The sequence below is a fragment of the Orbicella faveolata genome, unplaced genomic scaffold, assembly GCF_042242905.1.
Source record: "Orbicella faveolata isolate gen_17 unplaced genomic scaffold, um_ofav_v1 contig_46, whole genome shotgun sequence".
In the NCBI taxonomy this organism is placed as follows: Eukaryota; Metazoa; Cnidaria; class Anthozoa; order Scleractinia; family Merulinidae; genus Orbicella; species Orbicella faveolata.
This window is the reverse complement of record NW_028301576.1, coordinates 14,265,001-14,279,726: the sequence shown is the minus strand read 5'-3', so window position 1 is coordinate 14,279,726 and position 14,726 is coordinate 14,265,001. Positions and strand designations below refer to the sequence as shown.

At 38.8% G+C, this 14,726-nt stretch overlaps 1 protein-coding gene across 2 annotated transcripts in view; it reads right to left on the bottom strand.

Moving 5' to 3' along the window:
- LOC110059335 (uncharacterized) overlaps positions 1-14,726 on the bottom strand; it is a 103,473-nt gene that overhangs the window by 21,833 nt on the left and 66,914 nt on the right. For both annotated transcript variants that reach the window (XM_089278563.1, XM_089278564.1), the window contains exons 40-50: positions 14,071-14,204; positions 12,301-12,559; positions 11,754-11,820; positions 11,211-11,534; positions 9,919-10,088; positions 9,577-9,677; positions 9,173-9,337; positions 8,177-8,396; positions 6,824-6,969; positions 5,860-6,035; positions 5,038-5,285 (exon numbers count right to left, since the gene is read on the bottom strand). In XM_089278563.1, the coding sequence (XP_089134689.1) occupies positions 5,038-5,285; positions 5,860-6,035; positions 6,824-6,969; positions 8,177-8,396; positions 9,173-9,337; positions 9,577-9,677; positions 9,919-10,088; positions 11,211-11,534; positions 11,754-11,820; positions 12,301-12,559; positions 14,071-14,204 (2,010 nt within the window). The remainder of the gene's footprint in view (positions 1-5,037; positions 5,286-5,859; positions 6,036-6,823; positions 6,970-8,176; positions 8,397-9,172; positions 9,338-9,576; positions 9,678-9,918; positions 10,089-11,210; positions 11,535-11,753; positions 11,821-12,300; positions 12,560-14,070; positions 14,205-14,726) is intronic.

The window sequence follows — 14,726 nt, the reverse complement described above, 5'->3', positions numbered from 1 at the left end:
TTTTATTAAACAAGTTTGAGAGCCTCGCATGCAAAACCACATCATTCTTCCGTCTTTAAAACACTCAAATATTTTTGTGCAATGTTTAAATGTGTACTGGGTTGATTTTAGGGAATGTTGCGTTGTCTTTTTGGGTGCAAAATAATTAAATTTCGAAGACATGTATTTCATTCACCTGCCTTTTACAGCAAATAAGGTTAGAACATTTCGAAATTATCAGCTCTGTGTCTATTTCAGCTTAACATAGGTCAAGTCATGTGGCGCATGTTAAAATATACGTCTAACCCGTAAATTGAAATTTGACGACGGATGGTCAAATATTCGCATTTTTGAAGTACTTTGAAAAGCTCTCGCATCGCTCACAATCATTTGCCCAAAGAAATTTTTACAGGAGTCTGTAGACCATCCTTCTGCAATTCAACCCCCAGAAGCTTGATCTATTTGAAGGTGTCGCACATGGTGAAAATTAATTATATTCACGAAGTACTTTTAAGTGAATGAAATACATGTCTTCGAAATTTAATTATTTTGCACCCAAAAAGACAACGCAACATTCCCTAAAATCAACCCAGTACACATTTAAACATTGCACAAAAATATTTGAGTGTTTTAAAGACGGAAGAATGATGTGGTTTTGCATGCGAGGCTCTCAAACTTGTTTAATAAAATGGTGCGTCAAATGACGATTTTAACGGAATTTGGTAATTTGCATATTTCTTTGAAATAAAAGGATATTTTGCCAAACAAACTATCCAGTAGTTTTTGTCATGCCCTAGCCTATCTACCATAAGAATATGAGCGAAATCGAATTTTCGACCCTTGCCGCGAAATTAAGAATTTGTCTGATTTTTACGGGCAGGCACTCTTAAGGAACAGCAGAGTCCCTGTGTAAAAACGAAGAGCATTTAAAGCTGTAGTAGTTTTTGTCATGCCCTAGCCTATCTACCATAAGAATATGAGCGAAATCGAATTTTCGACCCTTGCCGCGAAATTAAGAATTTGTCTGATTTTTACGGGCAGGCACTCTTAAGGAACAGCAAAGTCCCTGTGTAAAAACGAAGAGCATTTAAAGCTGTACATGACGGACAGATGACAAAGGCAACTGTGGCGCAATACTTTGGTAGACAACAAGTTAAAAACACGAGATATACGTAGATTGTACTGACAGCAGATTTTCTCTGCGTCGCAGCACTTTCCACTTGGTTATTTCGAGCTACTCGTATTTGTAGCTCTTAAATTTGGTCTCTGTGGCGCCGCACAACGAAATAAATTCTGCAATAAGCAACGGCTGTAATAATGAAACAAAAGCCTACAATAGCAGCGATAACCCCTTTACCTAGTGAGCATAACAAAGAAAATAATGGAAGAAACACACTCAGAACCCAAATTGAAGTCACCGCAACCTTAGCGCGCTTGTGAGTCACAAGTTCCTGATATCTGAGATGAAGATGAACAGCCAAGAATCTGTCAACACTTATGGCCACAACAGTCAAGAATGAAGCGATAAAAAGTGTTAATCCGATGACGTTCAACGCGGTGTCCGTAGAGGATACTGATGGACGGATCATCAATGCGATGTACAAGGGTTTAGCGAGTAAACCAACACCACGATCAGAAACAGCAAGACTCAGGAGCAATGTTTTTAAAGGCTTTGGTAACGATGAAGTTTTTGCTCATGGCGTGAATTGTTAAAATGTTCAGCGTGATGGCGGTGTAGGCTGTGAAGGCGTTGAACACACAATTAACGATGAACGATGACTAGAGCGGGTCAGCTTCATTCATTATACAGCTTGAACTTGGGAAAAAGAGCAACGAGCGATGTTACAGTGAAATATTTAAAACGTATCTAGGACTAGGACTGATGAATACGAGTTCTAAACACCGGCTGTTTTCATATAAATTTAAATATCAGTTCAAAACAAGTGATCTTTTGACATTCCTGTTGAAATTAACGACTCTATTGTCTGGAAAATGAAAAATAATACTTTTCTGATTTCTGAAATCAGTGACTAAGTTCGCTTTCTCCTAGAGCAGAAAACAATTCATGAATAGTTGCATTTCTAGTTTTTTTTACAAAAATGAAAGTTGGAAAGAATGTGTTGAATTTCAATTTCAATCTGCATAACAACGAAAGGTGGGAATCGAAGTTTCGAAATGGTCTTAGTAAGTTCGCTTCGCGAGATTGTAAATTACATTTACATTTAAATTACATTTAAGATGTATCATTTAAAGCTGAAGTCGATTTTTGAAACTGGAAAACAACTTAGAATAAAAGCGTTACCATAAAACAGATGGCTTTTCTTGCTGAACTTCTCGATGGTGAAGTGTTTTATCATAACATAAATTAAGTATTTTTTAACAACAAAGTATTTGTTCTAAAAGCAGTACGAGACGAGAAAAGTCCCTTGTTATGTAATTAAGCTTTCACTCAAAAATCGACTTTTTTCGATGTTTGATAATTAGTGAAATTCACTGAAAAACGTCCCTTTAAAAATTTGATATTCAGACGCTCTTTTCAGTATTTTTTATATTTGTAGGGGACGTTCACTTTCTAACGAAACCGCAAACTACAATGCAGATCTCTTGCACTAAGATTCAGGTTGATGAATTTGAAAAGGAAATATTGGATATAAGCACTTTTTAGTGATACTGTAGTTGATTGTTCATTACACGCATTCTAATGAAGCTGAGGCCCGGTCCACACTACGCCGGCGGAATTTGGAACTGGTTTCACTCCGAAAACGCATCAAGTGTTTTTCGTCAACACTACGCCGCAAAAATTTTAAAACACAGCAATCACCAGCCATTTTGCATTTGAGTTTGAGGAAAACTCGGGCAGGGAAAAAGCCTAGCTTTCAAAATGATCCTGTCCATACTAAAACGAACAGCCGGCGTTCTCAAAATCCTTCGGTTTGGAAAGCGTTTGCGAAAAGTTCCGTTTTCGTGACGGACTATTGTGAACGGTAGGCCTAACCGTAGAAAGAGATGCTGTTTTCAAATTTCTCCAGCGTTGTGTGGACGCTGCCTTAGTTAGCATGTGCCATGGTTATTTCTCTTCCGGCAGTAAAGAATTTGTTTAGCTGAAAGTGACAAGAAAACAGTTCGTATCTCTTTTATCACGCGAATCTAATCGTTTTCCTCTCCGGCGTTGTGAGGCCTTAGCATAACGTAGCAAACAACGGTTATTTCAGTTTACAAGCAAAAATACTAGATGAATTGAGCTATTCGAAACTTTATCATAAGAAAAGGAAAAACTATGTTTTGCGAGAGCATTAAATACGTCATGTTAAGATGTCATGTTCCTGAGCCTCAGTTGTATTGGAACTTTCTATCCGAATCTTAAATATTTGAATTTGAATTTACATAGCAACGAATGTTAGAATTCTACTTTTCCTTTTGTTATTTCCTAAATCGAAAAGTTCCCTTTCCGCAAAGCAGAAATTACAATTGAAATCCACTTCAATTTTGTAGAACTTAAGCAAGAAAATCGAAATGGAAACTAACTCGCTGACAAGAACTTTTTTACAAAAAAACAAATGGCCTTTGAGAACACGCATTCTAGCTCATATGGGGTATTGTTGCGCAAATAAACCTCGACGTAGTTATTGTAATTTACCACCAAAAACATTAGACATATCAAGACAAAGAGCAAGTTTACCTTGTACAAAAGTCTCAGATCGGAGAACTAATATATAAGGTAATTTGTTTTTGGAGCCAAAAGAATTAGCAAGCTAAAAATTCGCCCTCTTAAAATTGTGCTTGTGGCTGGCAAATGAACACAGGATGAAAAATAGAGGTTTATAGATGAATATCCAGTGGATTTAACTTATTGAGCAGAAGCAAAAGACAAAAGTCTATCCTTAATTTCCCTTGCGACTGTAATTGAAGTGCATTAAGAAATAAAAAAAAGTTGGATCTTTGTGACTTTATCTGTTGACACGAGAAAGAGTTGAAGAAAAATCTTAAAGTTTACGTCGCCCGAGTCCCGGGAAAATTTTGCTTGCATAGCGTAAACTTCATTTAGCCAAGAATATGCAGTGTTGTTACAAAGAAATCGTACCATAGGTAGCTAGGAGTTATGTGTGTGTTCGAAAGGGTGGCTTGCTGTTTAAGTAGGGGTCATTTCAATAAAGAAATTCCACTTGTAGTTTTTACACGTGTTATTTACATGTGTAAAGTCCGGCTTTTAAATATAAGGATTCAATAAAACTATTTTCTACAGTGGAATTTACACGTGTATCGCGAGTCAGGATACAAGTGTAAATGACAATTTTAGCCTTACAATTGAATGCACCTGTAATTTCGCAAATGCAAATTTTAATATCTCTGCTGCCCTTTCAAAATCTGCGGGCCTATTTAAAATTCCAAAAGGTGAATGAAGACGTCCACAGGGAAACGAAACTTCCCTCGAAATTCCCTTGGATTTTCCACGTTAAAAAACCGTCTTTCTTCAGAATTCCTATGTTTGCCAATAATTTGACGTCTCAGGAGCTCGTCGAGTTCCTCTTCACTAGAAGACGACGTGTTTTGACGCTCCAATATCTCGTTTACAAGTCGTACTCAATGTTTACAAGGGACAATCGACTTGCATTTTGCATTTGTGATTTACAAGTTGGACTCTTGTAAAAATACAAGTCGGACTCTTGTAACGACTTTTATTAAACTCGCTTTCGTCTGTGCTTGTAACTACAATGGTCCGACTTGTAGATAACAAGTGTAAACGTTTAATTAAATTGACCCCAGGATGTATTATTAGAATTAGCACTGATGAACGCGCCTGTGTCAACCGGCCATCTGTTGTCACGTCAGGTAAAAAATAAATATCAGATGGAAACTCATTTTACATTTTTGCCAAAAACTAATAATTTTTTTTTCTTTTTTTGTTTTTGAAAGCTTAATTTAAGAAATCAGAAAAACGGATTTTCAGTCAAAAGTCACGGAACAATAAAACGGCGCCAATTCCTTGGTTACAATACTGCAAAACAGGTATCACAAAGCTTGGGAGTAAACAAAAGAAAAGATATAGGAGTGACTTACGATATTCGGAGCCTGTGAGCCCAGGAGCTCTGAAAAAGACTTCCCCAGTGATGGCATCAGGAACAATAGCTCCAGTGGTCTCACAGGATGCATCAAATGTGATATTTACGGCTATGCGGTCTCCTCGTTTAGGCGAGCCACCATCCACCGCAAATATGTAATACTTGTACGTCCACTTAACAGTTTTGTTACTAAATACCACCTCAGTACCGTTCAGTATAGAGAACTTTGTAGAATTGATGTGCGGTCTGTTGACAGAAAAAAGACATGATACGGTTGATCCAGGCAGCGATAAGGAATCGAAGAACGCCATTTCAGGAGGAAAAAGTTTCACGACATTGCTGGAAATTGGGCGATTTCAAAATATCCGGGAAAATGTTGTAAAGAAAAAAAAAAACCAATAACAAACACGGGGGTAAGCTTAGAATTTGTGGGACGGCCTTCAATAATAATGTTCATAGCAGTTCTCAAACACGGGTGAGCCGGTGGAGTTTCAGACCTCCGAAAAAAGACAGTGATAATATGCAAAAAGAACACGATCGCTGTTGCCACGCTCCTGCACGCAACCTTTCACTGTGAAGGGTATATTTGCCAATGTCAAGTTGCGCAATGCAACAGTGAGAAAAAAAAAGATGGACTTCGCGTTAACTTAAAGTGCTGGAATGTCACCCAGCAATATCTGTCTGCACGTTAGTCCTAGGAAGGGGATGGCCTCCTGTCCAATGTAGCCCCCGCTTAAATGACAAGTTGTGATATAATCCTTTGAATGATGAGCCAGAAGGGTTAAGATCAACCCTGATTTGTTTGAGTTATTCTACGTACATCCTCTCTGGATCGCTGGCCTTGAATCTGATTTGAGCATTCACACCGCTGTCTCTGTCAGTGGCTACAGCGGTGAAGAATGCGTCTTTCCGAAGCGGTGGGATCGGCTCCAGGTCCCTGTCTATATTGACTTCTGCCAAGAAAGGGCAGTGATCGTTGTAATCTTCAACAATGACCTGCACCAAACAAATATGCACATGACATAATGAGTTCTTTTTCGGGACGTGCAAGGTAACGTTCAAGCCTAAGGTTTACTTAGGAAGAAAACACCAAAGATGACAGAAAACGGAAAGGAATAAGAATGGCTATGATTGGGAAAGATTTAGATTGATTATAAGCAATGAACATGTGCCTTTTAAGGCTGTGAAGTAAGATGTTTGGTCATAGCAGTGTAAACATAATGTCTAAGTACCTTCTCACATACATGAACTGCTCCTACGGCCCCAAGACGAAGATATGAGGTGAGTGGATGGAGGAAGTACAATTTGCAATTATGTTTAAGCGATTTTTCCAAAAAACGAGGACAAAATTTGAAAGTCTGTCAATCGACAGCTACAAAATCCAGCGCCATCCGACTGTTTTGAATATAAAGAAGACGAGTCTAAGGATTGATAACTTTCTTGAAAGCCACGTTTTGACATACTACAATGCAAAAATATTGCTACAATATTTTGGCTCTATTTCAGAGTCATAGTCAAGTGGTTACATCAAAACAAATGGACAGCTTATATCTCAAGGATAATTAGGCGTATACACAAGCAATGACATAACATGATGTGATCAAATACATCAAAACGATTTTTTACTCTTTAGACGCTTTGATAACCTCATTAAGACTAAGCTTTAAGTTCTTGATGTAGACAGTCTCGAGGAAAGCTAATTGCGACCAATTAAATTGAATTAAATTAAAATATAGCTCGTTTAGACTTGACTCTGAGAAAAAGATAGATCAAAATTTGTTTACCTTGATTGTGATGTTCCCGATCCATCCTTTGTTAGTGTCAGTAATTCTCAAATATAATTCATACGATGGGGTGGATTCAAAATCCAGAAGAGCTTTCAGCGTGAGCGAAGCGGTAGATGTGGTTATAGAGGTAAACGACTGAATACCTACAGGTGGAACATATCAGAGAATTTGTACTGAAAAAAAAAAACTTTACAAATCCACACAAAGACACCTCAGCAACCAGAGAATGAACACACAATTTTCACTTCGGTGAGAAGACGGCTTCTTCTCACGTTGTCAAAAACACTCTATCTCAAGAATAGCATCAGCTGGCTGTCACACTACACACGCTACTGTTCAAACTGTTTGCAACGTTCAGTAAGTTATGAGGTGTTGTATTGACAAGGTGTTGATAGATTCTGTCTCAGAGTCAAACCTCAAGCCAACTAATTTCGGCAAAAATTTCTTGTCTTGTGAGAAACCCAAGTGTGCAAACATTTAAATGAAAGCCTCTTCAGTGCTAATAGGGAGTCTAAGAAAACCATAACGGCAAAGGTTTAATGAGCATTAAAATGCGTTATAGTTCTTGGTACATTTCTCTGCCGCCGTCTGTAAAGCAACAGCGAGAAATAACCAAATTCTGCGTTGTGTGGAGAACGTAAAACCACGGCGCATAATGGTTAAAATTTACATTTCTGTGTTCCATATTCAGCTTCGAGATAATTTTCACAAAGAGGAAGAAGCTAAATGACTTTAGAGTATCGCGAGATTCGTAGGTAAAATATAAATGTTCATTTTTTAATCGACATTGTCCTCGGCGTTGCCGTCTTCTTACTTAAACTCCGTGATATTTTCAGGAGGTGGAGGTTCAAACTTTTATGGCTGTGGACGACGATCTTAATGTGTGATCATTCAAATGAACGTTACTGAGAGATATTGCATTTAGTGCTAGTCGTTTTACATTGTTGTGAAAAAAGGAAATACAATTTTGAACTGGAGTTCTTCAAGAGTTGCAAGAGCAAAAAAAGGATTAATACTCTCGAGAAAGCAACCGTTTTGTACACATTTTGAAAATGCATTGGCAAGTATAAACCAATGAAAAAACCCCGAAGTTTCGGTGTCATCGTGACGACATTGTCAAGGTAAATTATCAAAATTCTTCACAGTCAATAAAATCCAATGAAATTTGTAAAAGGACAAAGCGAAGCTAAATTACACAAATACCTTAGCTCGTGTCGGTCTGAATACACGTTTGAAATGGATCTACAATATCAGGTGCACCAAATAATCGAACTCAGTGGGTTTTCTGGGTGCTTTCTGTGCTCGTATGCAGGAAGTTTATCACTTGGTTTCATCATATTTTGTTTTTACCTGAATTTATATTGGGTATGGGATCCAATGGATCATCCGTAGCATTTGGACACAATATAATCGTCTCTCCATCAAGGATGAAACTGGGTGGAGCTGGAGTGACGGGGGCATTGGGCGCCATGTAGGTTCCATCTTCGATTTCGAACCTGTCTTGTTCGTTTTCTTCAAGGATGTCTACGTCGTAAGGCCCAGAGGAAAAAGTGTCTGACACGTTAAAAACCTGAGCCATGCGAGACGGAAGTATTTAGAGACTGTAGTCATGTTATAGTTTTGTAATGACTATTGTAACACGTACAGTCGAAATTCTTTAATACGGACAAAAAGGGCTAGACCTCAGTGTTTTTTAATGGATGCGGCCGTACTATAGAGGAAGTGATTACATGAATCTTGATTTTGCTGGGATTAAGTGAAGTAGCGATAAAAAAACGACGTTTCGATCTCCCTGAGATCATTTTCAAGTTGTAGAAAAAGCGAATGAAATATACATATATAAGTGCAAATTAGGGCGTGAGGATGTCCAACGATAAAATGAGTCGACGGCAAAATAGTTGGAAAAATAAATCAACTTTTCATAATCTACTCCATTAACTGAATGCTTAATTCGTTAAGATTGCAAAGAATAAGCAAGGGAGAAGTGTACATAATTTGGACGGCAATTTCTTTCTGAATCACTTTCGTTCCCTTTAAACAGAAATGGAAGTGATATCTTATCAAGTAAAAGCCAAAAGGGATGGAAGGGATGCACGCGTTACATCGCCTCCTACACAGAGGTTCGTTTGGATCAGACAAGCCAAAAGAATGTCTACGTAGAAAGCTACGTTTTAATTGGAACTGTTACTGAATTTATATTGGGTATGGGATCCAATGGATCATCCGTAGCATTTGGACACAATATAATCGTCTCTCCATCAAGGAGACAAGCCAAAAGAATGTCTACGTAGAAAGCTACGTTTTAATTGGAACTGTTACAAGTGCGCTGATCAGCGCAGATCTAACCTGCACAAGAGATCCAACATGTGCATCCTCGCTAATTACTGCAAAATAGTCTGCAGGTCGGGCGTCATCTAGCAGAAATGATACTCCACTCGACTGAAACAAAATGTGCGATTTACAACGGAATCTCTCGGCAATGAAGACATCTAAACGGTATGCCTCGTTGATCTGCAATAAACACCGGGACAAACTATTAGAGGCTAGAATGCGACAGTGGCTAGACTAGAGCTACACTACGATAGCGTACACTATACTGGGCTGGACCAGTCTAATGTATTTCAGGCTGGACTAGGGCAGACTAAACGAAGCTGGGCTAACTTACGCTGGGCTAGGCTAGTCTGGGCTAGACAAGTCAACACGTCCATAAACAGGACACAAGCTCAAGAATATGTCATTAGATGTATTACCCTTAGGGACAGGCTAACTGTCTCTGCTGGAAGAGAGCCATTGCTTTGGCATTTTCCGCCAATAACTGAGCCACCTTCAGGGACTATAGATCCGTTACCAGCTAAAAGCAGAGAAACACAGTAGATAAACACGATTGAAAGCAGCACCGTACGTAAACAATACGCTGATTCTTCAAATGATACGGAACAAACGATTACAAGGGTACTAATCTTGACAGAACACCAACAGAATTCCAAATACCGACAATACGGCGAGTTAATTGTAATGATGTTGATGATGAGCTCAGGGGAAACTACATTAGATAACGACAAATGGCATATCAGACTTATATTGCAACTTACCAGCATTTGCCAAGCTGATAGTGCGGCATGGAACATCAGAGTCCAGTGGATCAGAAAATAACTGCACCAGAAATGTCTTGTCAATGTACACCCACATTTCCTCGCCGCCGGAGAATGTCAAGATTTCGTTGCCAGAGAAGTTGAAACCTGTGCGTATTGCAGCCGTGAATCTGAAACGAGAAGACAATAGATAGAGTCAAATGACTAATGGAACTAAAGCTATTTCTGGATTCTATAGCGTGAAGTGACTAAGGTCAAAAATTCTGACCCTGAATGCGATGTTAGTCATTCACTTGTGATGTTCTCCCCAAAATGACGGTACACATTTACACATCCAACTTAAGAGAGAAGTGAGGTGCTAAACCCAAGTACGTTGGATAACGATAAAATAAAATGCTAGAACTCAGACCCTCACTAGAGCACCATCCTCCACAGCTACAAAGGTTGTGTTAAATTATTTTCAATAGAGCGGTTTTCAGTTGAGTGTCGCAAAACCAAAACCAAACCAATTACTTGCCAATAACACTAGTCAGTCAATCTCAAACCGTAGTAAAACCAAAACCAAAAACAAAACCAAGTAATTGCCTTGTTACTTTCGACACTGAGTTAAAAGTAATACGCAGACATTTTACACCGCTTCATTTTTCAGCAACCATAATCCATCACGCATGCTACACGTTAGTCACCAGCGCCTCTCACATGACAGGGTTAACCACACAAAAATTACACAAGGCGTCTCAAACTCATTAATAATTCATCAAGTTAAAACAAAGAAAATCACAACCGTGAAGGAGGTTTGGATACCCGGTAAAAAAAATGTAAATGTATGTTGTTTACCCATGGAGCACCAAGGAGTTCACAGAACTCGTTCAGAAATGTCCGTGCAGTCAAGGATCGAATTGGAATTTGAGAAATGTTGGTTTTTGAGGAGAGGGGAAAACCGGAGTACCCGGAGAAAAACCTCTCGGAGCAGAGAAGAGAACTAACAACAAACTCAACCCACATATGACGCCGGGTCCGTGGGAGGCGAGCGCTCTCACCACTGCGCCATCCCTGCTCCCCGATTAATTAGCATAGATTTGGACGATTTGACTTCTCCGTTTACTCCTTAGTTTTTGTTTCGCTCGAGAAGATATATCAAACACTCGAGACAGTGTTTCATCGGCTATCCAGACACCTCGAATTTCGTCAAAAATACTCCGCTGCGCGTCGCATTTTCAACTTTCTTCTCAGTGTTTGGATATCCCGATGAAACACTGTCTCTCGTGTTTGATATATTACTTGAAACATACCCATAGTTCCTGAGCGCATTGGTAAAGCAGTCACGCTGTCCTTCAGCTCCCCATCCACGGCCATCGACAGGGAAGAATTCGTCGTTAAAATGCCGAAACACTGGATTGCCCTTAGCATCTGTCTCTGATTGTATCCCCAGTTCCAGTTTATCTTCGTAATGTATATTTCTGTCTGAATAACCTCTAAACCAGTGAGAAAAACTGTCACCAGTTGGGCTGTTTGATATTGCCAGCCAGCTCCCATAAGGACTGAGCACATACTGAGGATTCCGGTACAGATCATCCCTGAATGTACCAAGACCGGTAAAGTCGCCATCGGAAAACCTGAAAGGAAATAAACTGTGTTATAACACAAATATTGTTTTTTTTTCTTACCCGTTTTGGGCAAAAGACCCTTTCAACTTTAGGGATTTTCGCGACAAAGGAAAAGGCAAACAAATGAAAAAGATGCCAGCATTGTTAATCGGCAAGAATGTCTACTGATGCAGCACAAAAGTTGTTTATACTGAGATAACCACCTGTTTTAAACAGTAATTCACTTACTGGAAATCATAATAGGTAACGTCCAAGTAGTAATTGGAACTGTTTAGGGAAGCATTAGTCACAGGAGCTATGAAAACAGAAATAGAAAGACAAGATAAGTGAAATCGTCGATTACACTGACCTTTTAACAGGTCTTGGACAAACTCCCCCTCTCCCCCATCCATTTATTATACACACACGTAGAATACATTGTACCATTTTTTATTCTGTAACTCAACGATGAAGATAAATGGGTTTACTTGCTCTCAACGTAGGGTGGAGATCCTGGGGAGGTTGTAACATTCATTGCTGTTCAACGGTGTTCGGCCTTATAAACAAACATTTTATAGATGAAGAAAAATAGTAATATATCAATCACGACAGACCGTGTTCTACCACATTCTCAAACAACGCGAAGAAAGTTAAAGATACAACGCGCAGCGGGGTATTTCTTTAAGGTGCTCGGAAAACATATTATGTACAGGGTATCTGATAGTCCTATGTCTTCTCGATCGAAACTAACTAACTTTAAGGAGTCTAATATCTTGAATATTCTCCAACGTCTTACCCTTTCCCTCCAGGGTGGTGATACTTGCTTTCTCACTTTTAGGAGAGGTCTGAATTTCAATGAAACCATGTCCCCCTGGGTCATCAGTTAAGTTTGTTCCATTATAGGCTTCTACTGTCATGGTCACATGGCACACATAATCAATACCAGCCTGAACCCCATCAGCCTGCTCAAACAAGAAAAATTCGCTTGCGGTTGAGCCGGAGAGGGAGGCTGCATCTGCACTGTCACAGGTCGCATTGTACCCCACACTTATAACCTGCAATTAAGTTACAGCAATCGTCTCAGAACGGTGTTTCAAAGAATGTTACATATTGCTATTTGTCATTAAGGGCTGAGCTTACTGATTCATTCGTGAATCTGGTTAAAAAAAGTGAGCCACGGAGATGAGAATAAAAGGAATATTTAATATCACCGAGTAATGAATGAGAACCGGGCTGCCGTAGTCCTAGCCATACTTGAGGGCAACTTTTGGAATGTCCCCAAATTTTGGACAAAAATTGACGTAACAAGTCTGAAAAAACTAACGACCGGCCTAACGTTTTAGACAACTACGAACATTTAGTTAGTCTTAAATATCTCTAAAGGTAGTTCAGTCTTCAATATCTCTAAATAGTCCTTTACATAAGCCATTTTGACGTCCTAGGCTTCCTTGCCTGATAGATTTGACATCGTTAATTTGTTTCAAATTAGTGTGGTTGGAAAACAATAATAAACTGAAGCTAAACCGACACAGAAACTTTGAAAACTGTAAAATTAGAACAGGTTTGCCCTTCGCAAACTCATTGGTCTGCACAGCTCGGGATGGTTGGTTTCACCTTGATTATTATAGTTTCAAAGCGACATTTGTTCTAAAAACAGTTTTCTTCCAAACGTAAACCAACTTTTGACGAGATAAACCTAGTTGTACTCAGTGTTGTGATGTAAGCCCTGATAAAATGGAATGAAATCAAATGGAATGGCATTCCCTTGTAAACCACAGTCACTGATGCATCACCACGGTTTTGCCAAATGTGTTCTACCACGACTACCACTGCTCCAAGGTCTTGCCCGTTGTCATTTTCGGCAAAAGAAAAAAAAGGTAGAACTTGTTCTTGTGGATGATTTCTGGAGACATTTGCCAAACATATCACAGGTACAGCTTTCGCCAATCCCACCACGGTAATACTTTTCAGCTTATAGCTTTAAATAGCACGGTTTGCAGTCATTTTCATAAAAAATTTTGTCATACTTTTCTGCGACCCTTTTGTTTTTTTTTTTTCTTTTCTAAAGTTTACTTTAGACTTCCCATACACCAAAAGCACAAATTAATTGTTCTTAAGCGCATTCCGATGTGTATCATGTTGCTTTCGATCACCAGGAACATAGCGCATTTGGTCTGACTTTTCATTTATTTATTTATCTATTTATTTATTTTATTTTATTTATTTATTTATTTTATTTTATTCATTTATTTTATGTTATGTTATGTTATGTTATGTTATGTTATGTTATGTTATGTTATGTTATGTTATGTTATGTTATGTTATGTTATGTTATGTTATGTTATGTTATGTTATGTTATGTTATGTTATTTTTCTATTTGATTTGCAGATTTCTGGAACCTCCAAGATATTTCCTACTCTCGAGAGCTTTCCAGTCTTGGAAAATGCCAGTAAGAAAGGAGCAGAAGTCTTTACTGGAAAACCCCTTCAATTTAAACTTAACTAACTGAAGAAGATCTTTTCTGATATAAGGAATTTTTCAAAAAAAAGTAACAAGTGACATTACATCTGTAATATTCCATGTATCCACAAAGGTGGTGTTTCTGTGCAGTACATATGGCGGATATAGCACTGCGGGTCTGTCCCAGTCCACTTGCAGCTGAAAATCACCGGGGGCTGAGGCAGATATGTTTACAGGTGCTAATGAAGTGGTCAAAAAAGCAAACAGCATTGTTAGGATATTTTAGAAATTCCTACCAAGAACGTATTACTTGGTATTCAATGTGGGATCCGGCTACAAAAACTTTTCTTAAATACAACTGAGGCAATAGGCCCTTTGCAGGATCCGGTCACATGGTACGGAATTAATTACGCTGGGACGCAAGTTACGCAGTGGGACTTCCAAAACAAAGGAAAGTCGGGCTGGACTGGTACGAGTTCCTTTGTTTTGAAAGTCCCACTACGTAACTTGCGTCCCAGCGTAATTAATTCCGTACCATGTGACCGGATCTTGCAAAGGGCCTATTGGTACTACCTATCATGAGGTTGTAACACTATCCTACAAACCCTTTGGACCCAAATAACTTCTTATAAATTCATTTTTATATGGCTGTGTCTCACAAGGACTGGGAAATACCGAATTCACGAATTTGATTGGCTGAAATCGATATTGGAAGCGGTCTAGATTTTCCCATCCAGACAGGCATCTAGACCGCTAATTTT